The following is a 17,346-nucleotide window of genomic DNA, read 5'->3' as shown; positions in this document are numbered from 1 at the left end:
CCTCATGGTCAACGCTGAGTTTTCCATGTAGCATATTATTCAGGTTCACTTGTTGAGGTTAAAAAAAAGTCTTGAGCTTTTTTTCCTCTGATAATATAACTGTCACTTCTGATAGTAATTGATCCTCAATCTCACTGTTCCTACCAAGTAATCATTAACAGATTTTGGCAGTGTTTCATCTTTTATCCAACTGTATTATTTTCAAACGCTGATCATTCTTTTTGATACTAGTGAGAGAAAAAACGAGCACACTGTTTCCTGATCATTTGTTAAAAATGACAGATCAATTCAATAAGTTTGAACACTGCCTACTTGCTGGTACTAGTCTGAGTGTTGTGGAGGTGCAGAAGATAAACAGAAAACTCTTGGTGACGACAGAAACACGGCAACATTTGTCACTTAGTGATGTTGGATTGTGATTTAAATAGAGATTTTAAAACAACTCCATAGTGTCTGTATTGAATAAGCAAAGTAGTAAAATATAGAGCACCCCCCCCCCCAAAAAAAAGTAGTATCCCTCTTTGAGTTTAGAATTGACTTTCTAATTTTGCCTTCTATTTATTCTGTAGGATACTGGAGTCACCAACAGGGATCTGATTAGTCGAAGGATAAAAGAATATAACAGTCTGATGAGGTGAGAATCCCACCATGCCTGCAGGTTCATTGGGATGTAAAATACGTACTTGTTCAGAGATGTTCCTTTCTTTCAGCAGCAAAGCAGAGCAGTTGCCAAAGACCCCTCGCCAGAGTCTCAGCATCCGGCAGACTCTACTCGGTGCTAAAGCAGAGCCTCGGACTCAGAGTCCACACTCCCCCAAGGAGGAGTCAGAAAGGAGGCTTCTCAGTAAAGGTACTGATTTCAACATTCCTGGATAAATCTCGGATTTAAAATTGGGTTTGTAGTAAATCAACTGTACTTCAATTTTTTAAAAAATTTTTAATAAAACAAAATCGGAATTGTAAAGGTGTTTTCATGTTTTTCTCTGCCTTTTCTGCGGACCTCAGTTCAAGGTGAGCTAACCCAGAGATCACTGGGGATCTGGTCCAGGCCGGTGGGGTCTTTCCCTTATGGTGGTGTCCAAGACACCAGTTTTTGTAATAAAGATCAAGGGAAGGAAAATACAACACATACATCTATGTCAAAAACTACCAATTTGGTTAATGCAGAAGATCCAGGCACTTTTATTTTGAAATAAAACCATTATGTTTCCTTTTGCTAAAATCTCACTGTAAAGGTGTCGCGTTAATTCTATTTTCTTGACTTTTAAAGAATATCATGGACAGATTGTCAAAAGGTGAAGCAGTATAATTGATTCCTACTTAATTATATGGAAGGTTGAGAGGAGTGCTATATTAGGAAGAGAACAGAATAGAATATGTTTGATACACAAAGGATATGTTATTTATAGTATAGTCTCTGATTTATATAAATATTGATAAAGGATCTTTAAAGTCATGATTTAAACACTCTTGTTTCTGTTTTCCTTATGTCATTTTCTTTTGAATAACGATCAAAAGATGACACCAGTCCCCCAAAAGACAAAGGCACATGGAGAAAAGGCATTCCAAATATTATGAGAAAGACATTTGAAAAAAAGCCTACCGCTACAGGAACCTTTGGGGTCAGACTGGATGACTGCCCGCCAGCTCATACTAATCGGGTACGAGACACTGGCCAGCCGGATTTCCTGAAGCCATTAATTCAGCCGTAGTCATAACAGGACCCGAGTACACAGCCGTGCAGATCACAGGGAGTATCTGTCGGTCTGTTGAGTATTTTCCTCTTGTTAACAGACCTCAGTTTCTCTAAGCATTTCTGACCTGTACGGGCATGTGGAGTAATTTTATCTATAATGCTTTTTTCTGATGTATTGACTTGGAAGTAGAATAATTATTCAACCACTAGGAATGTATCTAAAATGATCTGTAAGAATTCATTTTCAAGTCATGTGTGTTTCTGGTTTTCGCATCTTAAAAGAAGGATGGGGACAAGGACCTGACTGAGAAAGTTTGATGAATGTGAGAGAGAGAGAGAGAGAGAGTGTGTGTGTGTGTGTGTCTTGTTTACAACACCCATGTTAGGATTCGTATCATGAGTGGATGGATGTAATTCTGCCCCCTCTTCCCCCAACCCCCCTTCTTTTATTCAACTGAACTGTTTCCACATGCTCCTTACTTGCTCTTGTTTCCTCTTTAGACTGTTATCTCCCTGTGGGTCCTCCTCTCAGTCTTGACCTATTTGTTCTCTTCCCACTGACCCACCTCTGTCGCTTGCTGGTTTTATCTCTTCCCAGTTCTGCAGTGTCCATATTCTTTATTTTCCCTATATCGAATAATAGCAATTTATGTACTGTTTCCTTCTGGATGAAAAGGGCCTTTTAGCTACGATATACGTCTACTAACTGAAGATAAACATTCGTGCTGTGTTAAATAAAATGTTTATTTCTTGTTTTGCAGTATATTCCATTAATAGTTGACATATGTTGCAAATTAGTTGAAGAAAGAGGTCTTGAATATACAGGTATTTACAGAGTTCCTGGAAACAACGCAGCCATCTCAAGTATGCAGGAGGAACTCAACAAGGGGATGGCTGATATCGATATACAAGATGATGTGAGTTTGTGTATTTCTATTTGTATAACTGGTCTGTGTCTTCTTCCTTTGCTGGTATTGACTACCAAAACACTGTATTTTTGTTTTGCATACCTAGAAATGGCGAGATTTGAACGTGATAAGCAGTTTACTAAAATCCTTCTTCAGAAAACTCCCTGAACCTCTCTTCACAAATGGTAAGTTAACCCCCACCAAAGACACCAGCTGCAACAGTTGAACGTTGCCTTGTTGGAAAACTGCAGCATATTAAATTGAACCAGGGGGAAATATTTTTGTCAAAGGAAACAGGAGGTTTTATTTAGTTCTTATTTGTATACAAAGCGTAATCATGTCCTGTTTTTTGTCACTTGGACTGTTTTCTCCTCCTGATCCATTTTGGTGAAAAACAGTTTATAAAAAATTGTTAAAATTCAGTAAAAATATATATTATCCTGTTCATTCATGTTTACAGCCGAGTTGAAAATATGTTATTGTTCTCAGTGAAAAGCCTTCAGACATAAGGTGCAATTAGTAGAAAAACATTTTTTCAGCCAAGACAACTATTCGACTTGGATAAGACCCTGTAGTAGATGTTGCAGTGGGGGGAGAGAAAGTGGACAGACTGTGTAAATATAGGATGTACCTTCAGAGAACTCACATTCTAGGGAAGTTCCTTTATTTGACCAGGCTTAGGGGATCATTAAAAACTATAGCAGTTTTAGAGACAACATTTCAGAGGCTATTTGGGGTCTCCCCTATGTGTTTTTCCTTTTTAATCGTGGTTTGACATTGACCCTTAAAGGGAAACAAGATTACAGCTCGCCTAAACAACTTAAGATGAATTTGTTTTTTTTGTTTGTTTGTTCTTACTGTTGTTGTCAGATAAATATGCCGACTTTATTGAAGCCAATCGTAAGGAAGATCCTCTAGATCGTCTGAAAACATTAAAAAGACTAGTAGGTATTATTTTATATTTTTGGAGGTACAACAAAAGTTCAGCATTTAAATCCATCATGAAAATAATATGTTTCAGATTCACGATTTGCCCGAACATCATTATGAAACACTCAAGTTTCTCTCAGCTCATCTGAAAACAGTAGCAGAAAACTCAGAAAAAAATAAGGTATGTAAACTGTTTATTGAAGAGCTGTACTTTCAGTGGCTTCAGTTGAATAGACGTTCTTCACTGCTTCACGCCAAATAGTCAAAAATAGGTTATAATTAAACAAAGCTCTAGAATACATCATATTGGTGATCAAGTCCCTCTAAAGATCACTCTTAAAAGCAAAAGATCCCCAAAATATGAGTTATTGTTTTTTTAAGACATTTACATTTATCCAGCCAGAAAAATGAAAAAGTCAGAAATCTCACTACTTTTATTTTTCAACTGTATATTAATATTTTGAATGGGCAATATTTGCACAAAACAACAGTAAAAATGTACCAAATGGTATACAGTGAAAAACAACAGACGTTTTCTTGGTTTTGTTTCATTTAGATTTAGCAGGTAAGAAATTTTTTTTTTTTGGTTTTGTTTTCATGCCGCCATATTACCTTTATCAAACACACCAAAATTTATTATTTCTTAATATTGTCTCATAGTCTGTTCAGGTGTAGTTTTTCCTGACTGGTTTAAAGAAATGTCTTTTTGATGAATATGGTATGATTTCACTCCTGTGGAATAAAGAAAAAAAACCACACACAAATAAATGAACAACTGAAACCAAACAAACACAACACAAATACAGAGAACAGCGTCGTGGTTACCAGAGGAGAAGGTATGGGGGTGCGGGGAGGGTGAAAGGGCATCAGCTGTCTGGCGATGGATGGAAGTGAAATGTTTGGTGTGGATCCCTAGACCAGTTTGATTTTTTTTTTTGCGTTCCACAATGGTTTTTTACCCTCTAGTAGATTTTCGGGGTTGGCTATTTAATATTTTAATCAAATCCTAAGGTCAAAAACATTACACCAGACACTACAAGATATAACAAAGAAAAACAAAAGATGTACACGTTTGACAATCAGGTACTTAAACAGGAATACAAAAATATCATGGGAACAAGCATATGAACATATAGGCATGTGATGTTGAGGTTTTTGTGTTGGCACAAGGATGAGCAAAAAGCTTTGGAAGTCTTGGCCGAGATGAAAATTTTGTCAAAAGAATATTTTCAGACATTAGGTTTTTACATATATAGGAAATTTTTATGTATCTCTTTCCATTATTTAGTTTTTGAGGGGAAAGGGTTTTCCTATTCTCTTGCAAGTTTTATTCCCTTCGATTTTCATATTTTTGTCCGTTAACCCAGCTTTGGTTTGGTAATCCTTTTTTTTGGCCGCACTGCGTGGCCTGCGGGATCTTAGTTCCCCGACCAGGGATCGAACCTGTGCCTCCTGCAGTGCAAGCTCGGAGCCCTAACCACTGGGAAGTCCCTGTAATACTAGTCTTAAACCAGATCAGTTGCTTTCAATCAAAGACTACCTGGAAAAAAAACGAATGCCAATTAATTATTACATGTTGTCATTAAAACAAGAAAAAGGATGTACATCTAGATCCGTTTATGGAAATCCCTAACACGGAAGCATTATTTTTTTTTTTACACACATAAGTCACCCATGCTTTGAATTCTTTTTCATCAAAAGAGCCTTTCGGAAATAAAATGCCAAACATGCAAAGGGAATTCAAAAGCCCGCCTTCTTAAGAAAAGTTGTGATCTTTTCTAATATCATCCTCTTTTGCAGATGGAACCAAGAAACCTCGCCATAGTGTTTGGTCCAACTCTCGTGAGGACCTCCGAAGACAACATGACGCACATGGTCACTCACATGCCCGACCAGTACAAGATCGTGGAGACCCTCATCCAGCACGTAAGTCCAGGCTTCGGCTCGCGGAGGAGATTCCTTCTCGTGAGCAGCTGATAGTTGGCAGGACAGACTTTGGTTATAATTTTTTTTTTTTCCCTGAGAGAATTACCTTTTTTTCTGTGCTATCCTCCAACACATAGATCTCTTTAGGGGGTTATTTAATTTCTCTTTTTCACCTTTTTTATTTTAAATTTTAGCATGACTGGTTTTTCACAGAAGAAGGTGCTGAGGAACCTCTCGTAAGTACTGTCGGGCAGCCTCTGTGCTCTTTTCTTTTCACTGGGGACACACAAGATCCTGGCCCTACAGCAGTGTCACCGTCCTGCTCTGTATGCTGTTGTCTGCTTTGCACCCCGGAAGCAGGTCTCTAGCGTCTCAGTTTCTGATACAATGAAAATCCAAGTATGATGCTTGTTTGGGAATTAATTATGTGCAAACAATGTAAAGAAAATTAAGCATATGTCCTCCACTCAGTAATGTGTCTTTTACTAAATGTTGTTTGAATTTTAAAGAAAGTATCTTTGAAGAGATGATGAAGAGATCTTTGTTTATTAACCATAGACAACAGTGCAGGAGGAAAACACAGTAGACTCCCAGCCAGTGCCAAACATAGATCACTTACTCACCAACATTGGAAGGACAGGCGTCTCCCCTGGAGATGTATCAGGTAACTCTTGCCTGGGCAGCATTGATCTCTAGGTTAAAAGCTGAATTCTTATAACATAAAAGAGCAAATCAGTCATAAGCAATAATTCACTATGATTTTTTTTTCCTTTCCTTCTTTTTTTCCCTTCCCACTAATAAAAAAATGTAATCTTCCTTTTCCGATTGATCTTAATTATCTTCCAGTGACTGTAATGCCATTAGCAGTGCATGGAGTTGTCATGCTTGTCAGAAAGAAATATGAGGGGAAATGAGCATGCAAACCACTGTTTTGTTCTTTTCTTTTTTTTTTTTTTTAATTCACAGTTTCCATGTAATAGTCATCACAAGGTAAAACAGATACACGCTACTGAGTATGTGGTTGCTGTGATGGCAGAAGGTGTGGTCTAGACTGTATGAGTAGTTCTTCCTCTTGAGCTGGATGTTCTGTTGAAAAAGCAGCCAGTTAAATATGTAAAATGCTCATGGGCACCATTTCCAGAAATACAGTATATTATCTTGTCACTACAGAGGTCACCGTAAAAGTCAATCTCTTTGACATTTTCTTCTGTTTTCTATCGCCACCCTAATGTTCGGTGAAGTATCAGTTCTTATAGGCTCTTTCGATGCAAAATTTTCTCCTGCCAAACTGTTGCACTAACCTAGCATGTTTTACACCATGTTCTCCCTTTGTCTCTAGTTCTTGTTTTAGTCCTAAAGGGTTTTCTTTCCAGCACTTACTGACACAGGCAAATCTATACTGATGTTGCACAGGCGAGATGGGAGGAGTCTATCACACGGTAATGTCGCTAGTGGATTCCGTGGTGTCCCTGATGGACAGCTGGAACTGTAGGAAGAAGGAGGACTGCTGTCCACACTGTAGCTGCCTTGTCTGCAGAAACCCCCGATTCCTGTAAATGCAAACCGAGTTGATCTGTGGTGTACATTTTCTCTTACGATTATTGTAAACAGATCACGACTACTTTCTTAAAAGTTTCTCTGCTGTTTCTTGTTATTTCTGAAGCAGACCGTGAGGAGAAATAGCATGGTATGGTCTACCAGTTCTTAAAGTCATAAAGCATTGAGCCATGTGTTGAAAGGGGCGTGGCATGGGGCTCAGCTCATTAATTCTGAAAATCCATTTCCCTGAAGTTGAAAGAGAAAATTTCCAAATTGGTGTTGTTCCAAAGAGTGCTAGCCCCTTCCTACCCTCTTTATACTTGTATAATCTGAGTTTTTGCCAGACAGTAAAATGATGCTCTCCATTTTTCCATTTCCATAATAGCATTTGTTAATAAATAATTGGAAAACTGGTAGCAATTTAACTTAGTCAAAAGGATCCCTGACTGCACAGATGCAAAGCCGGGGTCCAAAGCACAGAGATCAGCACAATTTAACCTAACACCAAAGTGACCGAGAAGCAGGGTTATCCTAATGCATCCTTACACATACAGTATATGCTTCTAAAATTTAAGATTGCAGTCTGACAAAAATCAACATAAATACACTGAGTCTGAGCATCTCAATTTGTAGCGAGGGCAGCCAACAATCCTAAACGTCCTACATTGTGTATCAGTTTCAGATACAGGATGTGGTACATAGTGCGATGCTTCAAAAGGTCTTCGAGCTGCTTTACTGCTAGATTGAATACTTAGCAAATTTAATAAACACTAGTGTTTCTGTTTCGTTTAGTACAGGGCTCCTTTGCCATCCCTATCATTGAGCTGATTCTGCCTACAATTCACAGCATCCTTTCATGGCGGTGGCTTTCTGTGGTGCAGCTTGCATCTTTGTGAGCTCTGACTATCCACTGTGTTCTATTGTTTTTGAGTTTTGCTTTCACATTTTGTTCTGTGCCTGTCTTTTCCATAAGTTTTGCATTGTTTGTTGAAAGCAGTAAAGAATCTGACCAACACTGACCATGTTTTCTTTAACTTCTCACAGATTCAGCTACTAGTGACTCAGCAAAATCTAAGGTAAATTGATTTATACAGTTTGGAGATATGTTGGGGGGGGATTGCTTTGTGGTCAGTTGTTATGATTTGTATGCAGATACACCCCTGTCTGTGTCTGATGACACAGACCAACAGTCTTATAAAGGGAGATATTAATGCTTAAAATAGAATATGATAGAGGAATACTGGACTATGAGGTGGGGTGTTGGATTTATCTCAGCGTAGTTTAGCATAATACAAAGAAGTAGGCATTTCCCACCTCAATCTTAAGTGTGAAAATTTTCTGACATATACAAAAGTAGAGAGAATAATAAAATGAACCCTCATTATCCATCCTCAGCAATTAATATGTGGCCAAGTTTGTCTCATCTGCACCCGCCCACTTTCCTCCTCCTTGGCATTATTTTGAAGCAAATCCCAAACATTTTATTTCATCTGTAAACATTTCAGTAGTAATACAGTCTTTTGATTATTATACATTTTTTATGAAAGTATATATTCTTGCCTTCTTTTCAACAAGATCACTAATTTTGTTTATAATCAATTTTTGTTGACATAATTTGTGTTCTGTTGACACCACCTCCAAAGTATATAACTTTTTGAGTAGTTTTTAAGACATTCTTTTAGTTCTTAGGAAGTTTTTTTATTAATTCAATTTGTCCAAACTTTGCTCTGCTGAGGCAGCAGAATTGTCCGTAAATTTCTTAAAATGTTCTATTTGGAAATGAGATATGAATGTTACATATCATTTCTAAACATAATGTGGTCACATATGACTAAATTATCATTTCTTGCAGAAAATATTATAAAATATTTAATGATATATCATTCACTATCACTACATGTTGATTTTTGCCATCTTTTAAGAAAATTTTTACCATCTTTTCCCCCCAACTTTTTATTTTGAAAAATTTTAAGCCTACAGAAAAATTAGTGGAATAATAGTTAGCACCCACATCTTTTGCCCGAGATTTTTCAGTTGGTAAATCTTAACATATATGTAACTTTTTTTTCTGAATCATTTGAAAGTTACTTATGATAACACTTTACCCCTAAATGTAGTTCACATGAGTACAATACCTTATTATTTCTAACACACGGTTTTTACACAGATTTCACAAATTGTCCCAATAATGTTTGTGGTTTTTTCTTTTCCTGTATACAGGATGCAATCAAGGATCACCCTGTGCGTTACGTTGTTGTCATGTCTCCTTAGACTTCTCCACTGTGGAACAGTTTCCCATCTCTTTTTGCCAGAATATAAGACTTTAGGCTTAGATTTTTAGAGTTTAGATTTCAGATCTGTTTGACATTCCCTCCTTCCCTCTTACTAGATGCATATTTCTTAACCTGTGGTTATAGCAGTCTCTTCATCTTAGTAAATTACAGTGGTGTTTGTATTATGCCTGTAAATGTAATGGATATCCAAATGATAGAATTCTTTGTAACAATTTTTTTTCAGTTGTAAAATAAGTAGTCATTTGTTGCAACATATGTGTGAGCACAGAATCATCAGATTTTAAAGGGAACCATTGGGAATCCTAAAGATAATGTAATTTCTTCTCACTTAAATAAACAATGAAGTTGAGGTATTTAAAAGTGAATCTCTTGCCCAGTGTCATACACTGCAAGCTAGGGAAGGAACACACTAAAGGAACACCAGGTCTTCTAATTCAGAGCCCAGTCATAACCGTCATCCCCAACGGTCTTTAGTAGAATGTGTTAAAATGCGAACAACCCTTAGAAAGATCCCAGGTAATTATAAAATCCTCTGTAACTTATAAAAACAAAGTTCCATCAATCAGTGATTTCATTTTGGTGAATCCTTTTTACAACAGCCTAAATTTTTACTTTAATTTTCAAGACTTCAGTCTAATAGTTCTGTCTAGATTGTCTAAGATTTTTGTGACAGTAGAGAAATGTACTTTGTTACTCAGCATACTTTCTGCCTGCCTGCCTGCTTGTCTTAAATTGTGTGTGTTACACCAGCTAGTGTTTGTTGGAACACACCCCCCTCCCTAGTTTACTTACTTAGCCTATAGGCATTATGAACACGTTAATTAAATAGTCTTAAACAGTCAACATCAAGAACCTATTAGGCATAGCTGACAAAGCCAGTTGGCCGCACTGCCACTTTCTCTATACAGGGCACTACCGTGTTTCTATGGTAAGGATTTAAGATCTTTAATTGAGCTTATGTTTTTTGAACTTTCTGATTTTTTTGTTACTTGAGATCAGCGAGGACATCACCAGTCTAATTTACCTAAGGCCAGTCTCTGCAGATCCAGCCTGTCTGAACTAATGGGAACCCAAGAGCTCCTGTATCTTAATCAGCTTATCTGATAGTTTCTGTATCATGTGATAGCTGTAATTAGAAAATTGAACTCAGGCATAAAATTTTAGTAACCAACATCAAAATATTATGTTCAGTTCTGTCAGATTATTGACTGTTTATGATACCTGTATTCCAGAGGAAAGAACCTGAAGACCCTGTGAGGGTAGCAGAAATAGGGACAGTCTATAGATACAGGGAAGTTAAGAAGAAGAGGAGAGAGGGGGGACTCCAGGCACAGAATGTGTCCCTGAAAGACAGGTGTATGTGAGCTGTGACTTGGCAGACAAATAACACCTGTGTGTCTTGGCAAATAAATACCACCAGGCAAGAAATGGGACAAGTTATCAATAAATAAAAATACAAAGGTATCTTAGGTGCGAGATAAAAGGAGGTGTAAAAACCACACCTTGTTATTGCTTAGCTTTAGTGGTTAAGAAATATTTGGCAGTGGGGGGGAAGGGCTGGGGGAATCTGGGATTAGCAGATGCAAATTACTATATACAGGATGGATAAACAGCAAGGTCCTGCTGTAGAGCACCGGAAACTATATTCAATATCCTGTGGTAAACCATAATGGAAAAGGATATATATATATATATATATATAAAAGAACGTCTATACGTGTATAACTAAGTCACTTTGCTATACAGCAGAGATTGGCACAACATTGTAAATCAAGTATATTTCAGTTTAAAAAAATTTTTTTTCAAAGTCACCAAAGTTATGGGAATCACAAAACACGAAAAAAAGAAGTATTGGGGGGAAACCTTTTCAGCAAATGAACCGAATAACGTGCCTATGTTCAAAGTCTCGTGTCTCTGCTCCCCAGGGTTCCTGGGGCTCCGGGAAAGATCAGTACAGCAGGGACCTGCTTGTATCGTCCATCTTCGCGGCCGCCAGTCGCAAGAGGAAAAAACCAAAAGAAAAAGCGCAGCCCAGCAGCTCGGAAGACGAACTGGACAATGTGTTTTTTAAAAAAGAAAACGCAGAGCAGGGTCCCAGCGATATTAAAGAAGAGTCCAAAAAAGAGAGCGAGACACCGGGCAGAAAACAGAAGACCGCGGCTTCCAAAGAGAATCACGCGGCGAAAGACAGCAGCGCGGCCAGAGCCGAGCCGCGAGCGCTGCGCGGGGACAGCGCGGAGCCCCCGGGCGCCAGGCGGAGCAGGTCACCCACCCCGAGCTGTCGCCTGGCCGTCCTGAAGGAGGGTCCCAGAGCCCCGGCGGCCCCGAAGGCCACCCCCCTGGACGAGCCGGGGTCCGACGCCGGCGCGCTGCGCAGCGCTTCCTCCCCGGCCTCCCTGGCGAGGTGTTCCGCTAGGAAGTCCACCAGCCCCGAACCCAGGCTCGGCGACTTTCTGGTCAGTGTCAGCACCATCACCGCCGACCTCGCGGCGGCGTCTCCCGCCCCCTACGTGACCGTGACCGTGAGCGGCCTCGACTCCAGCCGGCTGAGCCCCGAGGTGCAGTCGGTGGCCGAGAGCCGGGGGGACGACGCCGACGACGAGAGGAGCGAGCTGGTCAGCGAGGGGCGGCCGGTGGAGACGGACAGCGAGAGCGACTTCCCCGTGTTCCCCGCCGCCCTGGCCTGCGACAGGCTCCTCCGAGGAAAACTGCAAGAGGCCGTGAAGACAAGCCGGAGGAACTCCGAAGGCAGTGAAGTCAGCGGTACGGAGGGAAGCTTAACACCGAGTCTGGAAAGCCGGAGACAGCTCTTCAGTTCCCATAAACTGATCGAGTGTGACACTCTGTCCAGGAAGAAATCGGCCAGGTTCAAGTCAGACAGCGGGAGTCTAGGAGATGCCAAGAATGAGAAAGAAGCCTCTTCCATCACCAAGGTGTTCGATGTCATGAAAAAAGGGAAATCAACAGGAAGTTTACTGACACCACCAGCCAGAAGCGAATCCGAGAAACAGGAACCCACCTGGAAAACGAAAATAGCCGATCGGTTAAAACTGAGGCCCAAAGTGCCGGCCGATGACATGTTTGGAGTAGGAGGTCAAAAAACCAGCGCCGATCCAGCCAAAAGGAAAAACATCAGACGTCGACACACGCTGGGAGGGCACAGAGATGCTACTGAAATCAGTGTTTTGAATTTCTGGAAGGCACAGGAGCAGAGTGCAGACAGAGAATCTGAACTTTCAGCTGTGAATCGGTTGAAGCCCAAATGCTCAGCCCAGGACCTGTCCATTTCCGACTGGCTGGCCAGGGAGCGGCTACGCACCAGTACGGCTGACCTTAGCAGAGGGGACGCGGCGGACCCCCAGCCCCAGAGCCTTAGCACGTTAGAAATACCCGCCACGGACCCACCCCTGTCTTTTCAGTCCCATGTGGACGGTTCTCCCAGCACCTTGGCTTCAACTAACAGGCCCCCTCTTTCCACGCCACCACAGACACCTGACCAAATCAATGGAGAAAGCTTCCAGAACACAAGCCAAAATGCCAGTTCTGCAGTGACAGCCCAACCTCATCAACTGTCTGAAACCCCAGGCAACAAAGCACAGTTCCATCCCTGTCTTTAAACTGGGGGTACTGTCCACTCTAGTGAATAAAAGCTACTGTTACACGTTCCAGTAACTCTGTAAATATTTTCTTGTACCAGAATTGTTATTATGCAGCCTTCATTCGGGCTGGTTTCATCCTTTTGCACTGTGAAATAGCTTTACAGTGCATTACTACAGCCAGAAGAACATATATAAATATATATATATTTAAAAATATATTGGATAGTTGTATACAAATGAGCAAGGTTATTTGTTGCAACTCACTGCATAGTGTGTACACCCAAGGTTTCTGAAGAAAATCGCTGGCGTTAGTATGCAGCAAATGTGTTCTTTTGGTTTCATCACTAACAAAAGTGCCTCATCATAAAAATACATTTGGTTTTTAGGGTGCCATGTTGTTAAAATTAGATAACTTACATTGAGTAAGCGAACGCGTTTTATTGGTAACAAATTTCATCACATTTACCAGTTTTAACACAGGTGGATACAGAACTTCCAGTCTCTAGTCATTCCAGGTGGATCTCTGAGTTTTCTATTGAAACTTTTAATACAGTTTTTGAGTTTTGTGTGACTTGAATTTTTAATCTTTCTGTAAAATACGTAACTTAAATGAACATATTATATGTGTATCTTTTCTTCAGATACCAGATTTGATATAAATGTTGTAACATAGGTGTGTAGATAGTGACCTGGATGGAACTGGCTTCTTTATGGAGAAGAATATAATTCTGCATGAGGACTTAATGGATCCAAACCTGTGCCATGCCTGTGTGCATACCCAATTAAACACTGGAAATAAAAATTGTTTTGGTGAACTTTGCATGGCTTGAAACTTATTCTAATATATATATATATACACACACACATATATATTTAAATGCCATCCATTTATAACTGCCTTAATCGATTCTGATATTTGTTTGCTTGTTTGGTTTTTTGGTTTTTTGGTTTTGTTTTGTTTGCTGCTGTGTGGTATGCAGGATCTTAGTTCCCTGACCAAGGATTGAACCCATGCCCCCTGCAATGAAAGCACTGAGTCTTAACCACTGGACCACCAGGGAAGTCCCTGGTTCTGACTTTTTAAAAATTCCATACGCTATACATTCCCCCCTCTGTTTTTGGCCATGTCTGGCAGGGACCTCTTGTAAATATTTCCATTGGCCTAACTTCACTCGTGTACACAGATAATATTTTACTTTTCTAGCTGAAGTCATATGTGCTGTTTATCTTTCTCTGGAGATAATGAGTGAAGGGAACATGCATTTGGAAGTCAAACCAACTCTATGCTTCCTAGATACATAAACTTGGACAAATTATTGAACCTCTCTGAATTTATTCCCTTGTGTAAACAATGATGATAATAGCATCTACTGTAAGGATTATTAGATTTAAATGAGACACTGTTCCAAATATAGTGCGTGCCACACATTGCTTGCAAAATGTATCTCAAAGATATTCTTAGAAATAATGGATACTTAAAGATTATTACATTTTAAAAGAATCTGTCCAGTTTTAAGTAAATTTCACTTATGTCTCATTTCTAAAAGTTCTGTTTCAAAACAGCCTAGACAATTTTGAGATCTCTTTTGTTTGCATCACATTTTAAGCCTTTTTTTATGTCTATAAAATATTAAACCCATTGATGTTAGCATGAATTCTAGAACCAGACTGGCTGGCTTCAAATCTAGGCCCTGCCATTTACAAATTGGATGCGTTTGAATAGCTACCTGACTCCTCTGTGCCTTTTCTCACAGGTGGAATGAAGGAGAGGCACAGAGAAGTCTCACAGATATTGTTACATGTGTTTGCTGTTATTGTGATATTTTAGATCTGATGTGATATTTTAGAACTTCAGTTTTATCAGGTCTGATTCTTTCATCTTTAACCTCTAATTCTTTAATCTGATATTTCTACTGACCCTTGCTTAGGTGATTCTGTTTTCTCATTTTTTTTAAAGAATTTATTTTTTGGCTGCATTGGGTCTTTGTTGCTGTGTGCAGGCTTTCTCTGGTTGTGGCGAGCGGGGTCTACTCTTCGTAGCGGTGCATAGACTTCTCATTGCAGAGGCTTCTCTTGTTGCGGAGCACTGTCTCTAGTGCGTGGGTTCAGTAGTTGTGGTGCCTGGGCTCAGTAGTTGCAGTGCATGGACTCGGGCACTCAGGCTTCAGTAGTTGTGACTCTCGGGCTCTAGAACACAGGCTCAGTAGTTGTGGCCCATGGGCTTAGTTGCTCCATAGCATGTGGGATCTTTCTGGACCAGGGATTGGACCTGTGTCCCCTGCATTGGCAGGTGGATTCTTAACCACTGCGCCACTGCGGAAGCCCTCTCGTGTGTTTATAGTGTCTGCTCATGTAAGTGAGAATAAGAGATTTATGATTTTATCATTGTCATCTTTGTGCCAAAAAAGTAAAGCTTTGTCACGCTGTGCGTAGTTCAGTGTACCCAAATGATAATTTTCCCTTTTTCTATTTTTGAGAATACTGGAAGGCTGCTTTTCAAAGAGAAAGTGGGAGGAAGAATCAGGCATCTTGATGCCACTTCCTCTGTGGCTTTGAAAATCACCATAAGATTCCTAGTAGCTCATAGAGTCACACAAGAGCCTCTGGAGAGTTTTCTTAGAGGAGCCCTTATCTTAAGATTCAGAGAATAATGTCTCTAGTTTCCTAGGGAATCAAACACAAAAGCAGAAACATGACTTTGTTCTTTTTTAAGTGACCGCTGTATTTCTAGGACAGATATCATTTTAAATATTGGGAAACAGTATAATCTTCCCATTCCTCCAGCCCCTTGGAATAGACATCATGCAAACAAAGCTCTTAAAGTTACAGCTTAAGCATTCAAACTTCCTTCATTGGTTTCCTCATCCTGCTGAGAAGGGGCAGCGGACTGAAGGATCTCGGGCCCACCTCCCGCCACATCTCTCCCCAGGCTCTTTTCACCAGCGCGCCCTTGAGCTGCAGCTCCTGATTATTTTGTCCAGCCTGCCCCTTACCTAATTATTTTCATCTCATGCAGTCTTAGTGGACAGATTGCTTGCCTGTGGCCATAGTAAGAAGAGTGCTCATGGTGTACAAAAAGAGATGTCACATAAAAATCCAGATTCTCTTAAAACTGGAAGATCTGGTGACTCTGGTCCCTCTAGACCCACATTCCCGCAGAGACTGGGTAGTTGCCACTACTTACAGCTTTCTGGCTCCCCCAGACCCCCCAGCCCTGCCTCCCCTACCATCCTGGAGCCACTGCACAGAGCATTGCTGTATCTGCTTTAAGCCCCAAATTACCACCTGACTCCTGGAGTGAATTAGCTGTCCTTGATTAAAGAAGGTACGACTGTGGCCTCTCTCCCCAACCCTGATCCCAGTGTCTAAAATCAGAAGTAAGAAAGAATAGAAAAGGGCAGCCAAGGAGGGAATTCTTCGACCAGGATGTTTCCTCAATGCCTCCGACGTTTCCTCAGTGCCTCCACCACTGTGTATGATGATAGTGGCTCACACGAGGTGCAGAGACTGCCTGGCACCTGGCATGCTAAGTGTTTCCTATGCATCGACACTGACTTTGCACAGATGCCCTGTGCAACAGATGTGGTGCAGAGTCCTGCTTCTTTGCCAGTGTGAAGATTACCCTTCTCAGCCTCTCTCCTGGCCAGGTGTGGCCATGTGCTCACCAGCTAGAAGCACTGGTTTATGCAACTTCCAGCAAGTGTCCTGCTTCCTTCTTTTCACTGATGGATCCTGGAGCTTCAGCAGCCCTTTTGAACCATGAGGTAACCAGGAACGGGAGGGAGCCTCAAGGGGGAACCTACACATCTGATCCCTGGACTCCCTGCTATGCCAGCTGTGGAAACCCTCTCTCGGTCGCCTGGACGTGAGAGCGAGATAGACTTCTGTCTGGTGTAGGCCATTATTATTTTGGGCTTTCTGTCACATGTAGCTGAACCTAATTCTAGATGTTCCAGAAGTATAATATCCTACAATATCCCTTTCTTCCAGATGAGGAAACTGAGGCAGAGAGGTTCAGCCACTGATCCAAGATATTGTAGCTAAGAATGTCAAATGGTTTTCCACTCAGGTCAGATGCCCCACGTGTCCTCCCATACCTAGCAATGGCATCAGGAGTCATCAAAGTGACTCCAGTGTTTCCGGGTTTTGTTTTAGTAAGGCAGACTTTTAGAACTTATAAAATGTAGAGATTTCTGTCTCTTTGTAATATGCTAATAAGAACAGAAAAGTAAAAACATCGGACTAATATTTTGTATCAATAAAACCTACTGTTAACCTGAGGATTTTAGACTGTGATCTATCAAAAGTTTTTCTAAAATGAGAGAATTTACTGGGTAAAGTATATCTGGAAGAGAATATATATAGAGGACATAAGAACACAACTTTTGATGGTTTAACACTTAATTTCTCTCACATACATAATTTACACTTGCTTTTAGTTGCTAACAGCCATT

The 17,346-nt window shown here is 40.4% G+C and overlaps 1 protein-coding gene across 7 annotated transcripts in view; it reads left to right on the top strand.

Annotated features, from left to right (window-relative positions):
• Positions 1–13,707, top strand: part of ARHGAP21 (Rho GTPase activating protein 21) — a 120,041-nt gene extending 106,334 nt beyond the window's left edge. For 5 of the 7 annotated variants that reach the window (XM_057731486.1, XM_057731490.1, XM_057731488.1 and 2 more), the window contains 12 exons: positions 570–634; positions 711–850; positions 1,519–1,661; positions 2,458–2,613; positions 2,711–2,789; positions 3,475–3,548; positions 3,626–3,715; positions 5,335–5,460; positions 5,655–5,696; positions 6,019–6,124; positions 8,044–8,075; positions 11,219–13,707. In XM_057731486.1, coding sequence (XP_057587469.1) covers positions 570–634; positions 711–850; positions 1,519–1,661; positions 2,458–2,613; positions 2,711–2,789; positions 3,475–3,548; positions 3,626–3,715; positions 5,335–5,460; positions 5,655–5,696; positions 6,019–6,124; positions 8,044–8,075; positions 11,219–12,910 — 2,745 coding nt within the window. In that variant the 3' untranslated portion in view covers positions 12,911–13,707. The remainder of the gene's footprint in view (positions 1–569; positions 635–710; positions 851–1,518; positions 1,662–2,457; positions 2,614–2,710; positions 2,790–3,474; positions 3,549–3,625; positions 3,716–5,334; positions 5,461–5,654; positions 5,697–6,018; positions 6,125–8,043; positions 8,076–11,218) is intronic. The other 2 variants (XM_057731489.1, XM_057731491.1) reach the window with 1 other exon arrangement.
• The last annotated feature ends 3,639 nt before the right edge of the window (positions 13,708–17,346 follow it).

The sequence above is a fragment of the Hippopotamus amphibius genome, chromosome 4 (genome assembly GCF_030028045.1).
Source record: "Hippopotamus amphibius kiboko isolate mHipAmp2 chromosome 4, mHipAmp2.hap2, whole genome shotgun sequence".
In the NCBI taxonomy this organism is placed as follows: domain Eukaryota; kingdom Metazoa; phylum Chordata; class Mammalia; order Artiodactyla; family Hippopotamidae; genus Hippopotamus; species Hippopotamus amphibius.
This window is presented reverse-complemented; position numbering and strand designations above follow the sequence as displayed.